The 25,724-nt window shown below is 45.6% G+C and overlaps 1 protein-coding gene across 4 annotated transcripts in view; it reads left to right on the forward strand.

Moving 5' to 3' along the window:
* smg6 (SMG6 nonsense mediated mRNA decay factor) overlaps window positions 1-25,724 on the forward strand; it is a 619,962-nt gene that overhangs the window by 219,294 nt on the left and 374,944 nt on the right. For all 4 annotated transcript variants that reach the window (XM_038814765.1, XM_038814766.1, XM_038814767.1 and 1 more), the window contains one exon: window positions 24,378-24,523. In XM_038814765.1, the coding sequence (XP_038670693.1) occupies window positions 24,378-24,523 (146 nt within the window). The remainder of the gene's footprint in view (window positions 1-24,377; window positions 24,524-25,724) is intronic.

The raw sequence follows: 25,724 nt of genomic DNA on the forward strand, positions 1-25,724 counted from the left end.
GTAACTTCATTGAAGCCTACTCGTGACAGCGATTTTCATTTCATTTAATTTCAAATATGTTGGATAAGTGCTCCTGCAATCTGCTGTCTGGGTCCCCTTACCTGCCTCACTTACAGTCACACCCTCCTGTCCCTGGTGACTGACCAAGTCAGAAGACGCTATCCTAAGGGGCACAACTACCTCCTCCCATAAAGCATCCATGTAACTTTCCCCCGCCCTGACCTGTTGCTCTGTCTGTTACTCAGCCTCCTGTTCAATGAATGTGAACCAAAGTTCTTCAAACCGCAAATAACAGAAAATAAATAAATGGCAATGGGGAAGACCAAAATGAAAAATCGGAAATAGAATAAAGATGCTGGATTTAAAAACTTAAATACTTGGCAGTGATAAGTGACAGCAATTGACAGTTAGACCTTGATTTAGTCTTTTGCTTATAACTCTGCCTTTTCTAATCTGCTGGTGATCACCGTCTCTGGTGCTGATCCTGAGTGTGTACTGCAGCCAGTCCTATCCTTTAGAGTGGTGAGATGGGATAGAAGATAGACAAAGTTTCCAATGTAGTGGGAGTCCAGTCGGGAGCAGGCTCAGTGATTCTGTTTTGATAAGCAAAGATTGAACACTGATTTGAGGACCGGGGCGTTTATGCAGAGCAAGCGGACGTACTATTTTTACACACTAGCTCCAAAGTTCATTTCCATTAACCCCATGTGTGTTGAATGCTCTTCACATCTTTCAAAATGTGTACCCAAGAGGGATGGGTTGATGTGAAAAATAGCAGTTTGTAAAATGTAACGGTATTACAGAGGAGTGTGGAGCTTTCTGTATTCACTAACCAAAATGTCATTGCCTAATTCTCAGCTTTTTTTGCGCAATACAGTCTAATAGCTATGTAACATGGGCAGAGATCAAATTTAGACAATGGTGTGATTTCCTGTAGATTTTAAGGTGCCGTGCTTGGCTGGGAATGCTGTCGCCTCATCTGCACAATTCCCGGTACAGGTGCCTGAAATCTGTATAGTCTCTGTGGAACTTTATTTTTTTTATACACTGAGAATAATTGTCATTGGGACTTTGAAGGAAGGGGTGGGGCAAGGTCTGGGCACATAGAACATAGAACATACAGTGCCGAAGGAGGTCATTTGGCCCATCGAGTCTGCACCGACCCACTTAAGCCCTCACTTCCACCCTATCCCCGTAACCCAATAACCCCTCCTAACCTTTTTTGGTCACTAAGGACAATTTAGCATGGCCAATCCACTTAACCTGTACATCTTTCGACTGTGGGAGGAAAGCGGAGCACCCGGAGGAAACCCACGCAGACATGGGGAGAACGTGCAGACGCCACACAGACAGTGACCCAGCAGGGAATTGAACCTGGGACCCTGGCGCTGTGAAGCCACAGTGTTATCCAATTGTGCTACCATGCTGACCACATGTGGGGGTGGAGATTGGGAAGTTGTTTCTCCAATGCTTGGTGGTGGGTGGGGTCTGGCACCATGTTGGGAATATTTTGAGGTTTAGCACAGGTGTGGGATCCATGTGGGTAGCTGGGGCCCTGTGCAGGGAATGGTGGGTGAGGGCCAGCTCCCCGTGTTCAGTGGTGGATGGAATCTGGTGTTCTGTGGGGCTGGGGTTTATGGGGCCTGGCACTCGAGACTGTGGGCGCGCCAGCACTGAAGATTGTGCGCAACAGAATTTGACTTGAAGCTTTAGAAGAACAAAGAAAATTACAGCACAGGAACAGGCCCTTCGGCCCTCTCAGCCTGCGCCGATCCAGATTCTTTATCGAAACCTTTCGCCTATTTTCCAAGGATCTACTTCCCTCTGTTCCCCGCCCGTTCATATATCTGTCTAAATGCATCTTAAATTATGCTATCGTGCCCGCCTCTACCACCTCCGCTGGCAAAGCGTTCCAGGCACCCACCACCCTCTGCGTAAAAAACTTTCCACGCACATCTCCCTTAAACTTTCCCCCTCTCACCTTGAAATCGTGACCCCTTGTAATTGACACCCCCACTCTTGGAAAAAGCCTGTTGCTATCCACCCTGTCCATACCTCTCATAATTTTGTAGACCTCAATCAGGTCGCCCCTCAACCTCCGTCTTTCCAACGAAAACAATCTAATCTACTCAACCTTTCTTCATAGCTAGCACCCTCCATACCAGGCAACATCCTGGTGAACCTCCTCTGCACCCCCTCTAAAGCATCCACATCCTTCTGGTAATGTGGCGACCAGAACTGCACGCAGTATTCCAAATGTGGCCTAACCAAAGTCCGATACAACTGTAACATGACCTGCCAACTCTTGTACTCAATACCCCGTCCAATGAAGGCAAGCATGTGTATGCCTTCTTGACCACTCTATCGACTTGCGTTGCCACCTTCAGGGTACAATGGACCTGAACTCCCAGATCTCTCTGTTCATAATCAATTTTCCCCAGGACTCTTCCATTGACCGTATAGTCCGCTCTTGAATTGGATCTTCCAAAATGCATCACCTCTCATTTGCCCGGATTGAACTCCACCTGCCATTTCTCTGCCCAACTCTCCAATCTATCTATATTTTGCTGTATTCTCTGTCAGCCCCCTTGCTATCTGCAACTCCACCAATCTTAGTATCATCTGAAAACGTGCTAATCAGACCACTTATACCATCGTCCTGATCATTTATGTATATCACAAACAACAGTGGTCCGAGCACGGATCCCTGTGGAACACCACTAGTCACCTTTCTCCATTTTGAGATACTCCCTTCCACCACTACTCTCTATCTCCTGTTGCCCAACCAGTTCTTTATCCATCTAGCTAGTACACCCTGAACCACATGCAACTTCACTTTTTCTATCAACCTGCCATGGGAAACTTTATCAAATGCCTTACTGAAGTCCATGTATGACATCTTCAGCCCTTCCCTCATCAATTAACTTTGTCACTTCCTCAATAGGTTTGTAAGACATGACCTTCCCTGCACAAAACCATGTTGCCTATCACTGATAAGTCTATTTTCTTCCAAATGTGAATAGATCCTATCCCTCAGTATTTTCTTCAACAGTTTGCCAACCACTGACGTCAAATTCACAGGTCTATAATTCCCTGGATTATCCCTGCTACCCTTCTTAAACAAAGGGACAACATTAGCAATTCTCCAGTCCTCTGGGACCTCACCCGTGCTCAAGGATGCTGCAAAGATATCTGTTAAGGCCCCAGCTATTTCACCCCTCGCTTCCCTCAGTAACCTGGGATAGATCCCATCCGAACCAGGGGACTTGTCCACCTTAATGCCTTTTAGAATACCCAAAACCTCCCCCTTCCTTATGCCAACATGACCTAGATTATTTAAACATCCACCGTAACGTCAACATCCGCCTTGTCCCTCTCCTTGGTGAATACCGATGCAATGTACTCATTAAGAATTTCACCCATTTCCTCTGACTCCACGCATAAATTCCCTCTTTTGTCTTTGAGTGGGCCAATCCTTTCTCTAGTTAACCTCGTGCTCCTTATATACGAATAAAAAGCTTTGGGGTTTTCCTTAACCCTGTTAACCAAAGATATATCATTTTAAAAATAAATTTAGAGTACCCAATTATTTTTTTCCAATTAAGGGGCAATTTAGTGTGGCCAATTCACCTACCCTGCACATCTTTGGGTTGTGGGGGTGAAACCCACGCAAACACGGGGAGAATGTGCAAACTCCTCACGGACAGTGATCCGGGGCCGGGATTCGAACCCGGGTCCTCGGCGCCGTGAGGCTGCAGGGCTAACCACTGTGCCGCCCACCAAAGATATTTCATGACCCCTTTTTATGACCCCTCCATCAGTTTTAAGTCGCCTAGATCTTATGGATGCTTCCTTTTTCATCTTAGCTAGTCTCACAATTCCACCATCATCCATAGATCCCTAATCTTGCAATTTCTATCCCTCATTTTCACAGGGACATGTCTGTCCTGCACTCTAATCAACCTTTCCTTAAAAGACTCCCACATTTCAAATGTGGATTTGCCCTTAAACAGCTGCTCCCAATCCACATTCCCTAGTTCCTGCCGAATTTTGTTATATTTGGCCTTTCCCCAATTTAGCACTCTTCCTTCAGGACCACTCTCGCCTTTGTCCATGAGTATTCTAAAACTTACGGAATTGTGATCGCTATTCCCAAAGTAATCACCGACTGAAACTTCAACCACCTGGCCGGGATCATTCCCCAATACCAGGTCCAGTATGGCCCCTTCCCGAGTTGGACTGTTTACATACTACTCTAAAAAACTCTCCTGGATGCTCCTTACAAATTCTGCTCCATCTACGCCTGCAACACTACACGAATCCCATTCAATGTTGGGGAAGTTAAAATCTCCCATCACGACCACCCTATTGCTCCTGCATTTTTGTATAATCTGTCTGCATATTTGTACCTCTACTTCATGCTCGCTTTTGGGAGGCCTGTAGTAAAGTCCCAACAATGTTACTGCACCCTTCCTATTTCTCAGCTCCACCCATATTGCCTCAGTGCTCGAATCCTCCATTGTGCCCTCCTTAATCACAGCTGTGATATCATCTCTGACCAGTAATGCAACTCCTCCACCCCTTTTATCTCCCCTCTATCCCTCCTGAACCATCTGTACCTTGGTTGAGGGAAGGGCAAGATTGGCAACTAAATATCCCAAGTCTCAGTAATACCAATAACATCATATTCCCAGGTACTAATCCAAGCCCGAAGTTCATCTGCCTTACCTGCTACACTTCTCGCATTAAAACAAATGCACCTCAGACCACCTGTCCCTTTGTGTTCATCATCTCTTCCCTGTCTACTCTTCCCCTTAGTCATAATGAGTTTATTATCTAGTACCTTACTGGCTTTAGTTGCTGCCTCTTTACTGACCTCTAACTTCCTAATCTGGTTCCCATCCCCCTGCTACATTAGTGTTAGCAAAAGCACCCCCTAGGACATTGGTTCCAGTCCTGCCCAGGTGTAGACTATCTGATTTGTAATGGTACTACTGCCCCCAGAACCGGTTCCAGTGTCCCAAAAATCTGAACCCCTCCCTCCTGCACCATCTCTCAAGCCACGTATTAATTCTGACTATTCTTGAATTTCTACTCTGACTGTCCCGTGGCACTGGTAGCAATCCTGAGATTACTACCTTTGAGGTCCTACTTTTTAACTTATCTCCTAACTCCCTAAATTCTGATTCACCTGAGTAAGGAGCTGCGCTCTGAAAGCTCGTGTTTGAAACAAACCTGGTGTTTAACCTGGTGTTGTAAGACTTCTTACTGTGCTCACCCCAGTCCAACGCCGTCATCTCCACATCATAAATTCTGATTGTAGGACCTCATCCCGTTTTTTACCTATATTGTTGGTGCCTATATGCACCACCACAACTGGCTGTTCACCCTCCCCCTTCAGTATGTCCTGCAGCTGAAATGAAATGAAAATTGCTTATTGTCATGAGTAGGCTTCAATGAAGTTACTGTGAAAAGCCCCTAGTCACCACATTCCGGCGCATGTCCGGGGAGGCTGGTCCGGGAATCGAACCGTGGTGCTGGCCTGCTTGGTCTGCTTTAGCCGAGTGAGCTAAACCAGCCCCTTACCTAAACCAGCTGTTCTGAGACATCGCTGACACATGCACCCGGGAGGTAACGTACCATTCGGGAGTCTCGTTTCTCATGGAAACGCCTGTCTACTCCCCTTACGATTGAATCCCCTATGACTATAGCCCTGCCAGTCTTTTTCCTGCCCTTCTGTGCAGTAAAGCCAGCCACAGTGCCATAAGCCTGGCTACTACTGCCTTCCCCTGGTGAGTCATCTCCCCCAACAGTATCCAAAACGGTATACCTGTTTTGGAGGGAGATGACCGCAGGGGACACCTGCACTGCCTTCCTGCTCTTTCTCTGCCTTTTGGTCATCCATTCCGTGTCTCCCTCTCCAATCCTAATCTGCGATGTGACCAACTCACTGAATGAGCTATCCACGACCTCCTCAGCATCGCGGATGCTCCAAAGTGAGTCCACCCGCAGCTCCAGAGCCGTCATGCGGTCTAACAGAAGCTGCAGAGTACATTAAAAAATGTATTCAAGGGACGTGGGCTTCGATGGCTCGGCCAGCGATTTTTTTGCCCATCCCTAATTGCCCCTGAGAAGGTGGTGGGAAGCTGTCTTCTTGAACCGCTGCAGTCCCTGTGGTGTAGGTATATCCCCGTGGTGTAGGTATACTGACTGTGCTGTTAGGGAGGGTGTTCCACGTTTTGACCCAGCGACAGTGAAGGAACGCCAATATTTTTCCAAGTCACGGTGGTGAGTGACTTGGAAGGGAAACTCCAGGTAGTGGGGTTCCCAGGTTGCTGGGTCCATTGGTCACAATTTGGCAAAGCACACCTATGTTTTCCGTTTTATAGGAACACTGTTGGCGCTTTGGACTAAATTGTGACTTGTGTACACTGGACTGTTGCTTCCTGCAGTGTCCGTTTAAATTCTGCAGGCAAATGTGGCAAAACAGACAACAGCTATTTTAGATTTACTAAGTTTGGCTAAGTTTCTCTAAGTTGCAGTGTTTGAAACATCTGTCATTTAAGTCTTTACGAAACTTCTTTGAATCAAGCTCTTTTGCAAGTAAATGGTGTACATTCCACTTAATACTTTCTGTTAGTCAACAGAAATCAGTGAAAAGTAGAAAGTACATTTCAGCTGTTACATGTGCTGAACTTTGTCTGGTTTTGCCTGTTTATCATGCCCCCTGCACAGGGTGAGCTATATTAAAGTGTAAAATTCTGCAGTCTGTATTCTGTCAAGTTTTATCTATTTTATTGTGTCCCACTTGTTCATCGCCCCTGTACTGTCTGACTCAGATTGGCTCCCAATGCCATAAATGTTAAATTCTCAACCTTGATTTGACGTCTCTCCATGACCTCACTGTTCACTATCTCTGCAACCTATTTCAATGCTCCTTTACCCTGAGCCTCACTCTCTCAGGTCCAGCTTCAGAAAGTTGTTTCATAAACCCTTTTGCCTTTCTGCCACCTTCTCCTCTACAATCTTTTTTAAAACTCAATCCTTTGACCAAGCTTTTGATTAACCTTTCTAAGCACTCCTCCTTTTCCTCACTGCCCGTTTCTTAATGCTTCTGTGAAGTGCTTTGGGATGTCCTAGATTTAAGGTGCTGTACAAATGGAGCACTCGTTGAGGTGTTGAAACAAGACTCTGTTTGCCTGTTGATGTGAAAGTAAAGATTGAGCAGTGAAATCTTTGCTGTCCTGGACAATATTTCTCTTTCAGCAACTTGCCAAAATATATATTAACCATTCATGTTTGTGGGACATTGCTGAGGGCAATTACTCTCGTGAATCTCCTTTCAGTAGGAAAGCATGGTGGCGCAGTGGTTAGCACTGCAGCCTCACGGCACCGAGGTCCCAGGTTCGATCCGGGCCCTGGGTCACTGTCCGTGTGGAGTTTGCACATTCTCCCCATGTCTGCGTGGGTTTCACCCCCACAACCCAAAGATGTGCAGAGTAGGTGGATTGGCCACGCTAAATTGTCCCTTAATTGGGAAAAATTAATGGGTACTCTAAATTTATTTTAAAAAAGTAGAAAAAAAATGAATCTCCCTGCAAAACACCAATGCCTGCATTCCAGAAGTGCTTAATTTTGTAGGAAGTGCTTTGGGAAATCCTGAAGGCATGAAATAAACTGTACTAATGCAAATCGTTGTCACACAAATACTAGTTGTTTCTTTATCCTCTCTTACTATCACTGTTAATATTGATCCAACTTCCTTAATTTATTTGGTCTTCTAATAATGTAAATGAAAATACTGCAGATGCTGGAAATCTGAATTAAGAATGGAAAATGCTGGAAATACACAGTAGGGGAGGCAGCATCTCTGAAGAGAGAAACAGTTAACCTGTCACTTCTCTAACCTTTCATCAGAGCTGAAAAAGTTAGATATACAGTATTACCGTTTTGAGCAAGTACAGAGACAGGGAAAGGGGTGGACAGGAAAAAAAAAACCATAAGGAAAACTCTGATAGGGTGGACAGCAAGGGGTGATTAAATGACAGATCAAGGCAAGGCCAAAGGAGATGGTGATGGTGTAAGAAAGAAAATATTGGTCCAGAGGAGCTGCAAATGATAGCAGTCCTCACTGACTGCTGTCTGAGAAAGTGGCAGCAGTGGCCATGACCTGAAATTATTGAACTCCTGAGTCCAGAATGCTGTAATGTGCCTCGTCAAAAGATGAGGTGCTGTTCCTTCATCTCCATTGTAACAGTATAGAAGGCCAGGGTTCAGAGCAGGAGTGGGGCAGAGAATTAAAATGAAACTGACCAGAAGTTCAGGGTCACACTTGCAAAATGAGTTTCGCCCGTGGAGGTGTTCCCCAGAATAATTACTCAATTTGGGTTTGGTCTTCCCAGTGCGAGTAGTGGATCCAGTATACTAATTTGAAAGAAGTATAAGGAGTGTTTGAGGCCATGGAAAGTGAGAAGGGAAGCGATAAAAGGGCAGGCGGAGCATTTCCTGGGCTTCATTAGAGGATGGTGCAGGAATGGGAGAAGGTGTTAAGCGTGCTTGAAGGGTGGCCAGGGTATCTCGGGGAACAGTCCCTTTGCAGTGCTGAAAGGGGAGGGGAAGATTCGGTGGCAGAAATGGCAGAGGATGAACCAGTGAATTTGGTTTGGTGTCACACTATTTTGCTTTTGCACTCACATTGCAATTTATTGTGCTTCAGGGGCCTGATGTGTGCTGTACACAGAGCTTTTCATTACAAATGTTCACGGCAGAGTTTGTTCCTGGGATGGAACATTTCAGTTGTGAAGAGTGGTTGGATAGGCTTGGGTTGTTTTCAGTGGAGCAGAGAAGACTGAGGGATGACCTGATTGAGGTGGACAAGATTATGAGGGGCACGGACAAGGAGCAGCTCTTCCCCTTAGTTGAAGGGTCGATTACGAGGGGATTCAAGATGAGGGACAGGAAGTTTAAGGGGGATTTGAGGAAATCTTTTTTACCCAGAGGGCGGTGACAGTTTGGAATGCACGGCCTGGGAGGGTGGTAGAGGCAGGTTGCCTCACATCCTTTAAAAAGTACCTGGATGAGCACTTGGCACGTCATAACATTCAAGGCTAGGGACCAGGTGCTGGCAAATGGGATTCGGTAAGCAGATCAGATGTTTTTCATGTGTCAGTACAAACTTGATGAGCCGAAGGACCTCTTCTGTAGATTCTGTAGAGGGCTTGGATTGGATTGGATTTGTTTATTGTCACGTGTACCGAGGTACAGTGAAAAGTATTTTTCTGCGAGCAGCTCAACAGATCATTAAGTACATGGGAAGAAAAGGGAATAAAAGAAAATACATAATAGGGCAACACAAGGTATACGATGTAACTACATAAGCACATGCATCGGATGAAGCCTACAGGGTGTAGTGTTAATGAGGTCAGTCCATAAGAGGGTCATTTAGGAGTCTGGTGACAGTGGGGAAGAAGCTGTTTTTGAGTCTGTTCGTGCATGTTCTCAGACTTCTGTATCTCCTGCCCGATGGAAGAAGTTGGAAGAGTGAGGAAGCCGGGTGGGAGGGGTCTTTGATTATGCTGCCCGCTTTCCCCAGGCAGCGGGAAGTGTAGATGGAGTCAGTGGATGGGAGGCAGGTTTGTGTGATGGACTGGGTGGTGTTCACGATTCTCTGACGTTTCTTGCGGTCCTGGGCTGAGCAGTTGCCATACCAGGCTGTGATGCAGCCAGATAGGATGCTTTCTATGGTGCATCTGTAAAAGTTGGTAAGGGTTAATGTGGACATGCCGAATTTCCTTAGTTTCCTGAGGAGGTATAGGCGCTGTTGTGCTTTCTTGGTGGTAGTGTCAACGTGGGTGGACCAGGACAGATTTTTTGAGATGTGCACCCCTAGGAATTTGAAACTGCTAACCATCTCCACCTCGGTCCCATTGATGCTGACAGGGTTGTGTACAGTACTTTGCTTCCTGAAGTCAATGACCAGCTCTTTAGTTTTGCTGGCATTGAGGGAGAGATTGTTGTCGCTGCACCACTCCACTAGGTTCTCTATCTCCCTCCTGTATTCTGGCTCGTCGTTATTTGAGATCTGGCCCACTATGGTCGTATTGTCAGCAAACTTGTAGATGGTGTTGGAGCCAAGTTTTTCCACGCAGTCGTGTGTGTACAGGGAGTTGAGGACTATTGTGGAGGAGGTATTGTTCATAATGATTGTGGTCTCTTGATCAGAAAGTTGAGGATCCAGTTGCAGAGTTGGGAGCCAAGTCCTAGGTTTTGGAGCTTTGATATGAGTTTGGCTGGGATTATGGTATTGAAGGTGGAGCTGTAGTCAATAAATAGGAATCTGATGTAGGAGTCCTTGTTGTCGAGATGCTCTAGGGATGAGCGTAGGGCCAGGGAAATGGCGTCTGATGTGGACCGGTTGCGACGGTATGCGAATTGCAGTGGATCAAGGTGTTTTGGGAGTATGGAGGTGATGCGCTTCATGATCAACCTCTCAAAGCACTTCATTACGACTGACGTCAGGGCCACCGGACGGTAGTCATTGAGGCACGTTGCCTGGTTCTTTCTTGGCACCGGTATGATGGTGGTCTTCTTGAAGCAGGTGGGGACCTCGGAGTGGAGTAGGGACAGGTTAAAGATGTCCGCAAACAGCTCTGCCAGCTGGTCTGTGCAGGCTCTGAGTGCACGACCAGGGATCCCGTCCAGGCCCGTCGCCTTCCGAGGGTTCACTTTCAGGAAGGCCAATCTGACTTCGGAAGCTGTGATGGTGGGTGGGTGAGTTATAGGCTGCTGGGGCACTCGACAGTGGATTGTTGGTTACCTGCTCAAACCGAGCATAGAATGCATTAAGTTCATCGGGGAGGGGTGCGCTGCTGCCAGAGATTCTGCTTGGCTTTGCTTTGTAGCCCGTTATGTTGTTTAGTCCTTGCCACAGTCGCTGACGGTCTGTCTGTGACTCTAGCTTGGTTTAATATTCTCTCTTGGCATCTCGGATGGCTTTTACATAGCACACAAATTATTCTTCATTCTTTACCCTGAGAATGAAATAGTCAATGTCTGTGTCGCCATCTCACTGTGTAGATCAGTGAGCCTGAGTCCTGACTGTGTCATTGCTGCAGCTCATGGTGCCACTTGTGCCTGATGGGTATTGGGTGAAATTAGAAGAAGGTAGGCCACGATATCTCAACCACCAAATACAGATTTAGTCATTTATCTTTAAATTGAACTATAAAAAGATCCCAGCATGAAGAATTGGTGTTTTTATCATGTTGAGCCCGTGAGTAAAACCGGCTGATCTAATCCTTCCTGGTATTTTTGTCCAGTTTGCATTTACATCAGTGGGCTGGAGGGGCCAATAGAGGCCTTTCTTTTTGCTGTTAGTGAGATTTAACATAAATATATGGCTCTTCAACCTATCTTACACCCCCGTCGCCAAGAAAGTTCTGGAAATACACAGCAGGTCAGGCAACACCTGTGGAGCGGGAAAGATAGGTAATGTTATCGGTGAAAGTGCATCAATTACATTGGCTGTATTTTGCTTTTGTAGTAGTCTCAAGCTGCCGTTTCAATAACTCTCTCATTTACTTGCCTCCTTTGTCCTACCTGAACATTCAAGGAACATAAAAGAGCAGAGATGACTATTTAACTCCTCCAACCTGTCCCACCATTCAGTTAGATTGTGGCTGATCTGAGACCAAGCTCCATGTGCTTGCCCGTGCCCTGATTCCCTTAATACAATTGGTTATCATTTTTGGATTTAAAATTAATTCAGGGCAATTTGAAGCATACTGGCCCCATCCTGCACTCAGTCACTTTTAAGATGGAGCAGTTCAAATTGTTTCTTATCTCGACAGGCTGGTTCAGAAATCTGCTGATGGGTTCTCCTCTACTGGGGCACATTGGTTAGCACTACTGCCTCACAGCACCAGGAATTCTGACCGTGGGTCACTGTCTGTGTGGAGTTTGCACGTTCTCCCCGTGTCTGCGTGGGTTTCCTCTGGGTGCTCCGGTTTCCCCTCTCAGTCCAAAGATGTGCCGGTTAGGTGGATTGACCATGATAAATTGCACCTTCGTGTCCAGGGATGTGCAGGTTAGGTTATGGGGACATGATGGGGTGGACGCTGGAGTTAACATGGGTAGAGTGCTCTTTCAAAAGGTTGGTGCAGACCCGATGGGCTGCCTCCTGCACTGTAAAGATTCTATAGGATTACCACAAGCCTACCTCAACCCAGCAATATATACAGCAAATTTTCCTGGATAGGGACGATATCTCAAAGATTTGAACAAGTTAAGCAGGTCAATTCACACTCCTCTGATGCAGTGGTTATATGATCAGTATTTTCCATTAGCTGGTTGCTGCTGCCTGTCAGAACCAAAAGACACTCTGCGTATCTCATCATTCAGCAACACCATGTATGAATTTTAATGGCGGTGTGATGCCAGACATGTAGGATGTATGTCCCAGCAATTGCCAAATTGATTCAGCGGGGGAGGGGGGGGAGGGGAAAGGGAGGGGAGGGGGAGGGGAGGGGAGGGGGGGGGGGGGGAGTGTTTCGGACATGGGGGGGGGGTGCGGGAGGGTGATTCGGACATCGGGGGGTGGGGGGGGAAGCGGGAGGACGGTGATTCAGAAATCAGCGGGAGGGCAGGAATTGTCCAGAAATTAGCGGTTTGGGGGGTGAGTATTATAGAAATCAGCGGGTGGGGGGGGGGGGGGGGGGGTGGAGGAGGGGGGTGGAGGGTGGAGAGAGTGTTATATAAATTGGAGAGGCGGCTTAACAGAAATCGGAGAGGCAGCTTACTGACATTGGCGTGGCGGGGGGAGCTTTACTCTGTATCTAACCCTGTGCTGTACCTGTCCTGGGAGTGTTTGATGGGGACAGTGTAGAGGGAGCTTTACTCTGTATCTAACGATGTGCTGTACCTGCCCTGGGAGTGTTTGATGGGGACAGTGTAGAGGGAGCTTTACTCTGTATCTAACCCTGTGCTGTACCTGTCCTGGGAGTGTTTGATGGGGACAGTGTAGAGGGGGCTTTACTCTGTATCTAACCCTGTGCTGTACCTGTCCTGGGAGTGTTTGATGGGGACAGTGTAGAGGGAGCTTTACTCTGTATCTAACCCCGTGCTGTACCTGTCCTGGGAGTGTTTGTCAGGGACAGTGTAGAGGGAGCTTTACTCTGTATCTAACGATGTGCTGTACCTGCCCTGGGAGTGTTTGATGGGGACAGTGTAGAGGGAGCTTTACTCTGTATCTAACCCTGTGCTGTACCTGTCCTGGAAGTGTTTGATGGGGACAGTGTAGAGGGAGCTTTAGTCTGTATCTAACCCCGTGCTGTACCTGTCCTGGGAGTGTTTGATGGGGACAGTGTAGAGGGAGCTTTACTCTGTATCTAACCCCGTCTCTGTTTTAAAGGTCTGTGGTTGTCCCCTTTGGTTCTAGTTTTTCCTACAAGTGGAAACATCCTCTCCATGTCCACTCTATCTAGGCCTCGCAGTATCCTGTAAGTTTCAGTAAGATCCCCCCTCATCCTTTTAAACTTCAACGAGTACAGACACAGAGTCCTCAACTGTTCCTCATACGACAAGCTCTTCATTGCAGGGATTATTCTTGTGAATCTCCTCTGGACCCTTTCCAAGGCCAGCACATCCTTCCTTAGATACGGGGCCCAAAACCGCTTACAATAGTCCAAACGAGGTCTGACCTGAGCCTTATACAGTGTCTGTGGTTCAATAAAATCGAGGCCCCGTGTTACCTGCTAATGCATAGTTTTGGGAACAAAAAAGTCATTTTAACCAGAGAAATGTTTGGAAAATGGTATCTCTTTGGATAAGAGACAAGGGAAAGGTAAGGAAAAAAACACTTGCATTTCCAGAACAAAATAAGGAGAAAGAGATTAGTTGATGAGAGACAAAATGAAAGTAACAAATCAGAATAGGGAAAGAGAATCAACAAAAGAAAAAGTAAAGACAGCAAATGCTTTCTTTTTCATTAAATTTGCATTTTGCCTGTTGCTTTGTGTTGGGGGGGTTAATATTCGAATTGACTGCAGACGTGAGGGTAGAATTACTTTGATTCCAGTGTTTGTTTCAAAAATGAGAAATTTGAGGGCATTTCTCAGGATGAGCCAGTGGTCAGTGGAAAGCTCGAGTTTTACTGACCGACCTGTCAAACGGATTAGTGTAATTGAGCTAATCTAACTCCGGGTAATGCAATAGCATCCAGTACACCGTGGCATTGGCACTGAGGGTTTTTGGTGGTTACTTGTGAGTTGAATATTTGGAATGCATTGTGTTGGCACCAATCATTCGCTGTCTCCAATTCCTTGAGGGGGACACAAGTTCAAGATCAGGGGCGGGAGGTTCAGAGGGGATTTGAGGAAAAACCTTTTTACCCAGAGGGTGGTGGCGATCTGGAATGCACTGCCTGGGAGGGTGGTAGAGGCGGGTTGCCTCACATCCTTTATAAAGTACCTGGATGAACACTTGGCACGTCACAACATTCAAGGCTATGGGTCAAGTGCTGGCAAATGGGATTAGATTTGGCCTTTTATCTGTTGGTGCTGACTCTGGGCCACAGGGCCTCTTTTGCACTGTATTATTCTGTGATTCTGATTCTGTGAGACTGCCAATCACAAATTTGTTCCTATTTTACTGGTGGTCAGATGTTTCACTTTGAGAAAAGTGTTGGAAGACTTTTCAAAATTTTTAAATTGGCAAAGGGCATTCAGAGCACATGGTGTTAAAGGTGTTGCATTTTATAAGCTCAGCTGGGCAGTCCAGTTTTGTTTATACCAGAGACAGCTACTGGCAGACTTCAAGTCATGTGAGAAACTGCACAGATATCGAGAAACAAATCTGTGTTCAGGGGTTAGTGTTATCGACTGTCAGTCAAGTCCATCTGTTTTGTGGATGAGGATGCTTTGCAACTGCCTCAAAGCAGCTCCCTTGGGATTCCTGCTCCTTGCATCCCTGTTATGAAATTTTACCTCCGAGTTTCTCCCTCAGGATTTAAGGCCCTGGGCCCCAAATTCCGATGAGGAGTCCGACATTTGGGAAGGGGGAGGATCCCAGTTGTACTCTTACTCGATACAAGCCTCTTGGCTGAAATGTTTGGCATTGACTGCTGGAGGCATATTCCAACAGGATAAAATTTAACCGCAGGGCTCTGCCTGCTGCATTGATACCGTACCCAACGCACCAGCCACAAACACTGGGAAGGGAAGAGATTTTTGGTGAATAATTGATTAAGCTATTCCAGACACACAACTTCAAATGAGGTAGCAGGATATTTGGAGTAGGTTGTGGGTTTAGTATAGTGATCACTGTTTCTCACCTGGGGCCTTGACTGTGGTTTTTGGTGCTTGGGATTTGGGGTGGGGCATGTGAGTGTGTTTAGTGCCTGGGTGCAGTAAAGTGCTTATTATTTGGTGAAGTGATGCACTCTAGGAGCTGTGCACACTTCCCTGCATGTGCTGTGGGGGTTTAACTTAATGACCCGAGTATGGTATGGATTTAAAAGGAATCTAATTGCAACTGTTACCCTTGCTGGGGCGCAGTAATTATTCTTCCCAGGGACTCTGGCTATTCTCTGTTCCTTGTCCACACAGAATTGTGGGTGTCAACATTGTGGGATTTAGGTGCCATATGGGGGCCAGTCTTAACTCCGAATTAGTGCAGGAATGACAACTGCTCACACCTTGGAATCAGGGTGAATACCCTGAGTATTCGTAGCTGGCAATCTGTCTGTGATATGTCGGAACCTATGTGGTATAGTGACTGCCTGTTTCTAGGGATCTGGGTACAGTGTGGTGACTGTCTCAATGTGCCACAGTACAGAGGATTGTCTCTCCCACCTCTCTGATATTTAAAGGTTGAAAGAAAATTAGAAAGAGAGGTTGTCGGAGGCTAACAATTGAATTTGTTTTTTCAAGCAATGTATGAAGTAGGCAGAGTGGTGAATTCCAGGTCAGTCCTTTATGGGATAAGTTGTGTGGAAATGTCATGGGGGAAATCAGGAAATGGCAGCACATCAGTCTTCTCAAGTGAAGACTTTGGACCAATTCCAGATGCAGTCAGACTGGTTCAGAAATCTGTAACACATGTAGAGGTCAGTTATGGCTGAGTTATAAAGAAACTCAAAGCGTTATAGCTATACAGTGCACATGGGCCAGATGCGATATACTCCAGAACCAGTGCGGAAATAAGGTTTTGGTTAATGATTTCTAGATTTTGCCCAAGGGTTGAGAGTTGATTATATCACAACTTTAGAATCAAAGACTAGCTTCCCATCAACCCTGGTTCTTCTCAAAAACAATAGGATCAGTGCTTTTGGCTTTGGATGGGATAAAATCAGCCAAGGAGATTCATGCTTCTGATTGCAATCCAGTGGCCTCTGCTAAAAAAGGTATGGAGAATGAGGACATGAGTATATACAAAGTCCGCTGGTAATGAATGATCTTTGACTAGAATTCCAGAAGTCATGAATTCAAATCTCACCAAACCAAATGATAAAGTGTAAATCATTAAATCTGGTAATTGGAGGGACCATAACAGAAAAAGAAAAGACCATGAAAGCTATATTTTTATTGTAAAAACTCAACTGGTTTACTCATGTCCTCCAGGGAAGAGAACCTGCTTTCCTTGCCCAGTCTGGCTTATATCTGACACCAGTCCCACAATGTAGCTCACTTTTAATGACTTCTGAAATGGCCTAGAAAACTACTTTGATGTACAATAATTTTAAGAATGTCTTGGTTTAAGAAGAGAGCTCGCCACATTTTGAGGGCTAGTAGGGATGGCCAATGAAAGTGGCCATGCTAGTGTTACCTAGCTCCTGAGAAAGAAAGAAATAAGACAGGATGGTGTTTGACACTGAGGAAACTTGCCTGTAACTCTGGTCTCCTGACACAATAATCTTTATTATTGTCACAAGTAGGATGAATGGAGTACTGTGAATGTCATCAGTATGTCTCTGCTATTGAGTTTTGTACTTGCAACATGAGATTGCAATTGATGTTTAAGGTGCAAGTGAAATAGAGTTCTTTCCTTTGCTCCCAAAATGTTTGTGTTTACACTGTTCTGATTGACTGTCAGGTCTGTAATTTAGAACACATTTGGCCGTACACACAGGTCTGTAATTTAGCACACATGTGTCAGTACACACAGGTCTGTAATTTAGCACACACTTGGTAGTACACACAGGTCTGTAATGTAGCACACACTTGGTAGTACACACAGGTCTGTAATGTAGCACACACTTGGTAGTACACACAGGTCTGTAACTTAGCGCACACTTGGTAGTACACACAGGTCTGTAATGTAGCACACACTTGGTAGTACACACAGGTCTGTAACTTAGCGCACACTTGCCAGTACACCATTGGTCTGAACATAGTGCACACTTGGCCGTACACAGGTCTGTAACTTGGCACACACTTGGCCGTACACACAGGTCTGTAATTTAGCGCACACTTGGTAGTACACACAGGTCTGTAATTTAGCACACACTTGCCAATATACACAGGTCTGTAATTTAGCGCACACTTGGTAGTACACACTAGTCTGTAATTTAGCACACACTTGGTAGTACACACAGGTCTGTAATTTAGCACACACTTGGTAGTACACACTAGTCTGTAATTTAGCACACACTTGGTAGTACACACTAGTCTGTAATTTAGCACACACTTGGTAGTACACACAGGTCTGTAATTTAGCACACACTTGGTAGTACACACTAGTCTGTAATTTAGCACACACTTGGTAGTACACACAGGTCTGTAATTTAGCACACACTTGGTAGTACACACAGGTCTGTAATTTAGCACACACTTGCCAATATACACAGGTCTGTAATTTAGCGCACACTTGGTAGTACACACTAGTCTGTAATTTAGCACACACTTGGTAGTACACACTAGTCTGTAATTTAGCACACACTTGGTAGTACACACTAGTCTGTAATTTAGCACACACTTGGTAGTACACACTAGTCTGTAATTTAGCACACACTTGGTAGTACACACAGGTCTGTAATTTAGCACACACTTGGTAGTACACACTAGTCTGTAATTTAGCACACACTTGGTAGTACACACTAGTCTGTAATTTAGCACACACTTGGTAGTACACACAGGTCTGTAATTTAGCACACACTTGGTAGTACACACTAGTCTGTAATTTAGCACACACTTGGTAGTACACACTAGTCTGTAATTTAGCACACACTTGGTAGTACACACAGGTCTGTAATTTAGCACACACTTGGTAGTACACACTAGTCTGTAATTTAGCACACACTTGGTAGTACACACAGGTCTGTAATTTAGCACACACTTGGTAGTACACACAGGTCTGTAACTTAGCACACACTTGGCTGTACACTCAGGTCTGTAACTTAGCACACACTTGCCAGCACACACAAGTCTGTAACTTAGCGCATACTTGGTAGTACACACAGGTCTGTAATTTAGCGCACGTGGTAGTGCACACAGGTGTGTAATTTAGCGCACGTGGTAGTACACACAGGTCTGTAATTTAGCACACACTTGGTAGTACACACTGGTCTGTAACTTAGCACATACTTGGCCGTACACACAGGTCTGTAATTTAGCACACACTTGGCCGTACACACGGGTCTGTAATGTAGCACACACATGGTAGTACACACAGGTCTGTAATGTAGCACACACATGGTAGTACACACAGGTCTGTAATGTAGCACACACTTGGTAGTACACACAGGTCTGTAATGTAGCACACACTTGGTAGTACACACAGGTCTGTAATTTAGCGCACACTTGCCAGTACACACAGGTCTGTAATGTAGCACACACTTGGCCGTACACACAGGTCTGTAATGTAGCACACACTTGCCAGTACACACAGGTCTGTAATGTAGCACACACTTGCCAGTATACACAGGTCTGTAATTTAGCACACACTTGGCCGTACACTCAGGTCTGTAATGTAGCGCGCACTTGGCAGGAAGCCCAATGGATCATAATTTCTTTCTAATGAAATTAACAGAAATTGAGTTGAAATTGTCATGCTTGGATCGGCACTGTGTTTGGATCCGATATGTTTATCTATACTCAACTGTATTTGACAACTGGGCAATAACGAAAGTGCTGGAGTTTATGTTGGACTGGAACACCCAGGCACTTACTCAGCACAGGTTCAGATTTAAGTGCATGAGATGGCACAGGTGAGCTGTAATTGAGAAACTCACCGTTGATGTTTGTGTTACTGTTGGGTTTTGGGTTTTGTTACAGTTTGAAGTTAGCTCTGTGATAGGGACTGAATTCATTTTTGTGTTTTATATAAAGCAGATTTCATTGCCAAATTTTCCATTACGACTATTCGGAACATCAAAGTCACTTTTAGCACCACCGTTGTCTCCTTACGTGCTGTTGTATTAGTCTTGCTCACTTTCAATCTATGCAGGCGATTGATCTAGCAGAGGAGATTTTCTCAGTTGCTTGAAATAATTTGTCAGTAGACAATGAAAATCTGCTGTTCTCTGACCAGTGGCTGTGTGATGGCAGGATATGGACAGACATAATAGAGGGTTGCCTTTGTCAGAGACGAGGAGATCCTGTATACAATCTGTGCCAGGACTGTGCTTTGAACGTGCAGGGAAAATATTTATCTAAACCATTTCCACTTTTGAGGGACATGCTGGTGATGTACATCCTGCATAAGCATGTAGATTGGAGAAATCTATAACACAAATAACTCTGACCTTGTAGATTGAAACTAGGGTGGGGACGATGGTACTGGATGGGACATTGAGCTCGACACTCTCCATTAAAGTTTGGAACCTGAATTCAGATCCAGTGCTAACACGAGATAGAATCTTTTCAGTCTGCTCTGTTCAAGCTTCCTACGTGAAATGTAGTTTAACAGCATCAGTTCAGTCCTGCTACCATGGGCCAAAAGGCCAAACTCCAATCTGATTCATCATAGAATGTCTTGTTTGGGTAATGACAAAGATGACAGAATCTACAGAGACAGATCATTCAGCATATCATGACCTACCGTTTTGCAGGATTCTCCCCTAATCTCATTCTCCTGCTTGTTCTTCATACCTTTTGCCAGCACGTATCTATGTTGCTTCTGAAAGAAATTGTGAAATTTACTTCAAAAATGGTTTCTGGCAGATAATTCCATGTTCTACCCAAACTCTGTGTAGACACATATTTTACACTCTCCCCTTTAATTCTTCTGATGATATTAAATTTGTGCCTTCTCGTTGACATATAATCATAGAATTTACAGTGCAGAAGGAGGCCATTTGGCCCATCAAGTCTGCACCGGCCCTTACAAAGAGCAAGCCACTCAAGCCCACGTATCTACCCTATCCCCGCAACCCAGCAAACTCCACGTAACTTTTTTGGACACTAAGGGCAATTTAGCATGGCCAATCCACCTAACTCGCACATCTTTGGACTGTGGGAGGAAACCGGAGCACCCGAAGGAAACCCACGCACACACGGGGAGAACGTGCAGACTCCGCACAGACAGTGACCCAGTCGGGAATCGAACCTGGGACCCTGGAGCTGTGAAGCAATTGCGCTAACCACTTTGCTACCGTGCTGCCCACTCTTGACCACTGCTACTCAAAAATCAAAGGCGCTTACCGTTCCATCCCCCAACCGCACTTTGGAAAATCAGACCATAAGACGGTGCTCCTTCTCCCGGCATACAAGCAGAAACTCAAGCGGGATAATCCAGCTAAGAAGGTCGTGCAGTGCTGGTCCGAGGAAACAGAAGAGCTCTTGCGTGACTGCTCAGACACAGTGGACTGGTCCATATTTAAGAACTCAGCGACCAACTTAAATGAGTATGCCACCACCGTCACAGACTTCATCAGCAAATGTGTGGGCGACTGCGTGCCAAAGAAAGCAGTACGTACGTTCCCCAACCAGAAACCATGGCTCAATGACGAGATTGATTCCCTAGTGAAGGACGGGTCTGAGGCGTTCAAGTCAGGCACGACCTCCAGGTACGACCTCTGCAAAGCCATTTGAGATGCCAAGAGAGAATATCAGACCAAGCTAGAGGCAGAGACTAGCGTTACAGCCTCTCGCCGGTTGTGGCAAGGCCTAAACAACACAATGGGCTACAAAGCGAAGCCGAGAAGTATCTTCAGCAGCAGCGCACCCCTCCCCGATGAACTCAATGCATTCTATGCGCAGTTCGAGCAGGTAACCAAACATTCGCTGTCGAGTGCCCCAGCAGCCCTTAACTCACCCATACCCACCATCACAGCTTCCGAAGTCAGATCGGCTTTCCTGAAAGTGAACCTTCGGAAGGCGACAGGTCCAGATGGGATCCCTGGTCGTGCACTCAGAGCCTGCACAGACCAGCTGGCAGAGGTGTTCATGGACATCTTTAACCTGTCGCTACTCCGCTCCGAGGTCCCCACCTGCTTCAAGAAGACCACCATTATAGCGGTACCAAAGAAGAACCAGGCAACGTGCCTCAATGACTACTGTCTGGTGGCCCTGACGTCAGTTGTAATGAAGTGCTTTGAGAGGTTGGTCATGAAGCGCATCAACTCCATACTCCCAGAACGTCTTGATCCACTGCAATTCGCACACCGCCGCAACCGATCCACAGCAGACGCCATCTCCACTCATCGCTAGAGCATCTCGCCAACAAGGACTCCTACATCAGTCTCCTATTTATTGACTACAGCTCTGCCTTCAACACCATAATCCCAGCCAAGCTCATATCAAAGCTCCAAAATCTAGGACTTGGCTCCTCACTCTGCAACTATTTTAATAAATCAAATCAAATCAAACTGGATCCTGGACTTTCTGACCCACAGACCACAATCAGTAAGAATAAACAACAACATCTCCTCCACAATAGTCCTCAACACCGAGGCCCGCAAGGCTGCATACGTAGCCGCCTACTACACTCCCTATACACACGACTGCATGGCAAAATTTGGTTCCAACTCCATCTACAAGTTTGCTGACGATACGACCATAGTGGGCCGGATCTCGAATAACGACGAGTCAGAATGGGAGATAGAGAACCTAGTGGAGTGGTACAGCGACAACAATCTCTCCCCTCAATGCCAGCAAAACTAAAGAGCTGGTCATTGACTTCAGGAAGCAAAGTACTGTACACACCCCTGTCAGCATCAACGGGGCCGAGGTGGAGATGGTTAGCAGTTTCAAATTCCTAGGGGTGCACATCTCCAAAAATCTGTCCTGGTCCAACCACATCGACGCTATCACCAATAAAGCACAACAGCGCCTATACCTCCTCAGGAAACTAAGGAAATTCAGAATTGATTGGCCTTTGCCGCCCTGATCCTGGAGATGGGGGGGACTCGGAGCCGGCGAAGGGTGAGGGTGAGCGGCCTAGCATAATTCCTGCGGATAGAGAAGATCAAGTTCACCTGCGTGAGTCAGCCGAAAGGTCCACTCAGATGTAGAAACTGTTCTTCGATTTCTTTAAGGAGGATTGAGGGGTCAGGGGGGAAGGGGGTTAAAAAGTAGAAGGAAGGACGTGGTTGTGGGGCTGGAGGGTTGGGGTTGTTGGGTAGATGTGATGGTCTTCTGATGCTCTTTGCCTATTCTTTTGTATATTTATATTTGGTTAAAAGCCTTGAATAAAAGTAATTAAAGAAAGGGAACTCTTCAATGTTACACCATCAATACTGTTGTGATTTGAGGAAGAGAGGGTTGGTTGTACCTTGTTGATGATAATTGTTCCTGTGAAACCTGGGGGAGACAGCTGTTGTTGGATAGGCTTCCTGATGTGAATGAGGAACAGCATGTTGTGGAACAGTAGCTATGCAATGCCACATTTGTATGACAAGCGATGCTGGTGCTTGTGGTTTTGTATTGACACTTTTTTATTTGAAGTATCATTCGCCTTCTAATTCAAGTTCAATTTATGTTGGGGGTCATTTGATAAATGTTGTTATTTTTGTTTATTACTCTCCAGAATGATCACAACACTGGGGACAGTGTAGAGGGAGCATCACTATCTAATCTGTATTGTGCCTGACTGGTTAAAAAGGAATACAGTTCTTTCAGCCCCTGGAACTGATATCGCTTATCTTAAAGAATGCAAAACATTCACTGCAAAGAAACCAGTCAACTATTTTTGTCTGAAATTGGTGTTGCTGATTGTTGCTCAGGATCCAGCCTGCCCACTACCTGCTAACCATCTGTTTTGAGAACTGGTATAATTATTTACTTTTTTGCAAGGGGCAGCGCGTAGCACAGTGGCTAGCACTGTTCCTTCACAGACCCAGGGACCTGGGTTTGATTCCCGGCTTGGGTCACTGTCTGTGCTGAGTCTGCACGTTCTCCCTGTGTCTCCCTCAAGGAGCTCTGTTTTCATAGAATCATAGAATTTACAGTGCAGAGGGAGGACATTTGGCCCATCGAGTCTGCACCGGCCCTTGGAAAGAGCACCCTACACAAGCCCACACCTCCACCCTATCCTCACAACCCAGTAACCCCACCCAACACTAAGGGCAATTTAGCATGGCCAATCCATTAACCTGCACATCTTTGGACTGTGGGAGGAAACCGGAGCACCCGGAGGAAACCCACGCAGACACGGGGAGAATCTATACTCCACACAGACAGTGACCCAAGCCGGGAATTGATCCTGGAGCTGTGAAGCAACAGTGTTAACCACTCTGCTACCGTTTCCTCCCACAAGTCCTGAGAGACGCGCGTGTTAGGTGAATTGGACATTCTGAATTCTCCCTCAGTGTACCCGAACAGATGCCGGAATGTGGCGACTAGGGGCTCTTCACTGTAACTTCATTGCAGTGTTAATATCAGCCTACTTGTGACACTAATGAAAGATTATTATTATACGTGGCTGTGTCAGCTTAATTTCCAACTCCCATCTTTACTGAGACCAATTCCTGTTAAACAATCAGCTATTTTATTGCTAGCAGCCTCTGTGAATTTATTGTGGAATAACTGTGGTATTATAGCTGAGTGGTAGCTCCATTGTCTCTGAATCAGTAGATCTGGTTCAATTTTGACTCCAGAGGTCTAAATGCATAATCTAGGTTGGTATTGCAGTGAATTGGGGGAGCAATGCACTGTCTTAGCTGCTGCTTTTAGATGAGAGGTCAATACTGAGGATCTATTTCACCTTCGGGTAGATGTAAAATATTCCAGGGCATCATTGAAAGAAAAGTCAGGGAGTTCTGAATATCCTGGCCACCTCAGCCAAATTCACTAACACAGATTGTCTCATTGCAATTTGTGAAACATTGCTCTGCCCAAGTTAGCTGTCCCGTTCCATTGCTTAATTAGCTGTAATGAGCTTTAGGACATCCTGTGTTTGTGAAAGGTTCTGTATAAATGCAAATTTTTCTTTTTGTATTGCAGAATGGAGACCTTCCCGTCAGTGGCTGCAAATGTTCTGAAGGAATTCCGAGTACTGCTTCAGCACAGCCCATCCCCCATTGGGAATACCCGCATGCTGCAGCTCATGGCTATAAACATGTTTGCAGTGCACCATTCCCAGCTGAAAGGTGAGTTGTACTTCTGATTTGTAATTTTCTTTCTTGAATGACTCCACATTGGTACAACATGAGGCAAATGCTACACTGGAAATGAACTGAGAAAATAATATTGAATCCCATCACCGCAGCAGTCTTTCTCCCTTTGTAGTCCGTCATGGTTTCCAGACACCTAAGTCGCAATGCCCTCAACAACTGTCTCCATTACAATATTGAAGAACTCATTCACAATTCTCAGACTCTATTTGCCTTTGATTAATTTGTGCTGGCTGTCATCCATCACCATGCTTTTCCAATTGACAAGTAATTTCATCCCAAACTACAGTATCTAAGAGTTTCCCTTCTGCCAACATTAGGCTGATTGGTCTATAGTTGCCAGAGTAATCCATTTCCCCTTTTAAAACAGGAGTAACATTTGCAATCCCTCAGCTCTCTCTGGCCTTTCTCCTAACCCAATGATTTTGGGCAGAGCCTTTGCAATTTCCATCCCTACTTTGCTCAATAACTTGGATGTATCCGACATGGACAGATAACTTTTCAACTTTGAGGACTGCCGGCATGTCAAGTTTTTCCTCTTTCTCTTTTGTTATACTATGCAGAGAGACCTGGGTGTGCTAGTGCATGAGTCACAGAAAATTGGTTTACAGGTGCAACAGGCGATTAAGAAGGCAAATGGAATTTTGTCCTTCATTGCTAGAGGGATGGAGTTTAAGACTAGGGAGGTTATGTTGCAATTGTATAAGGTGTTAGTGAGGCCACCCTGGAGTAGTGTGTTTAGTTTTGGTCTCCTTACTTGAGAAAGGATATACTGGCACTGGAGGGTGTGCAGAGGAGATTCACTAGGTTAATCCCAGAGTTGAAGGGGTTGGATTATGAGGAGAGGTTGAGTAGACTGGGACTGTACTCGTTGGAATTTAGAAGGATGAGGGGGGATCTTATAGAAACATTTAAAATTATGAAGGGAATAGATAGGATAGATGCGGGCAGGTTGTTTCCACTGGCGGGTGAAAGCAGAACTAGGGGACATAGCCTCAAAATAAGGGGAAGTAGATTTAGGACTGAGTTTAGGAGGAACCTCTTCATCCAAAGGGTTGTGAATCTACGGAATTCCTTGCCCAGTGAAGCAGTTGAGGCTCCTTCATTCAATGTTTTTAAGGTAAAGATAGATAGGTTTTTGAAGAATAAAGGGATTAAGGGTTATGGTGTTCGGGCC

Source organism: Scyliorhinus canicula, chromosome 12, assembly GCF_902713615.1.
Source record: "Scyliorhinus canicula chromosome 12, sScyCan1.1, whole genome shotgun sequence".
NCBI classification, from domain to species: Eukaryota; Metazoa; Chordata; class Chondrichthyes; order Carcharhiniformes; family Scyliorhinidae; genus Scyliorhinus; species Scyliorhinus canicula.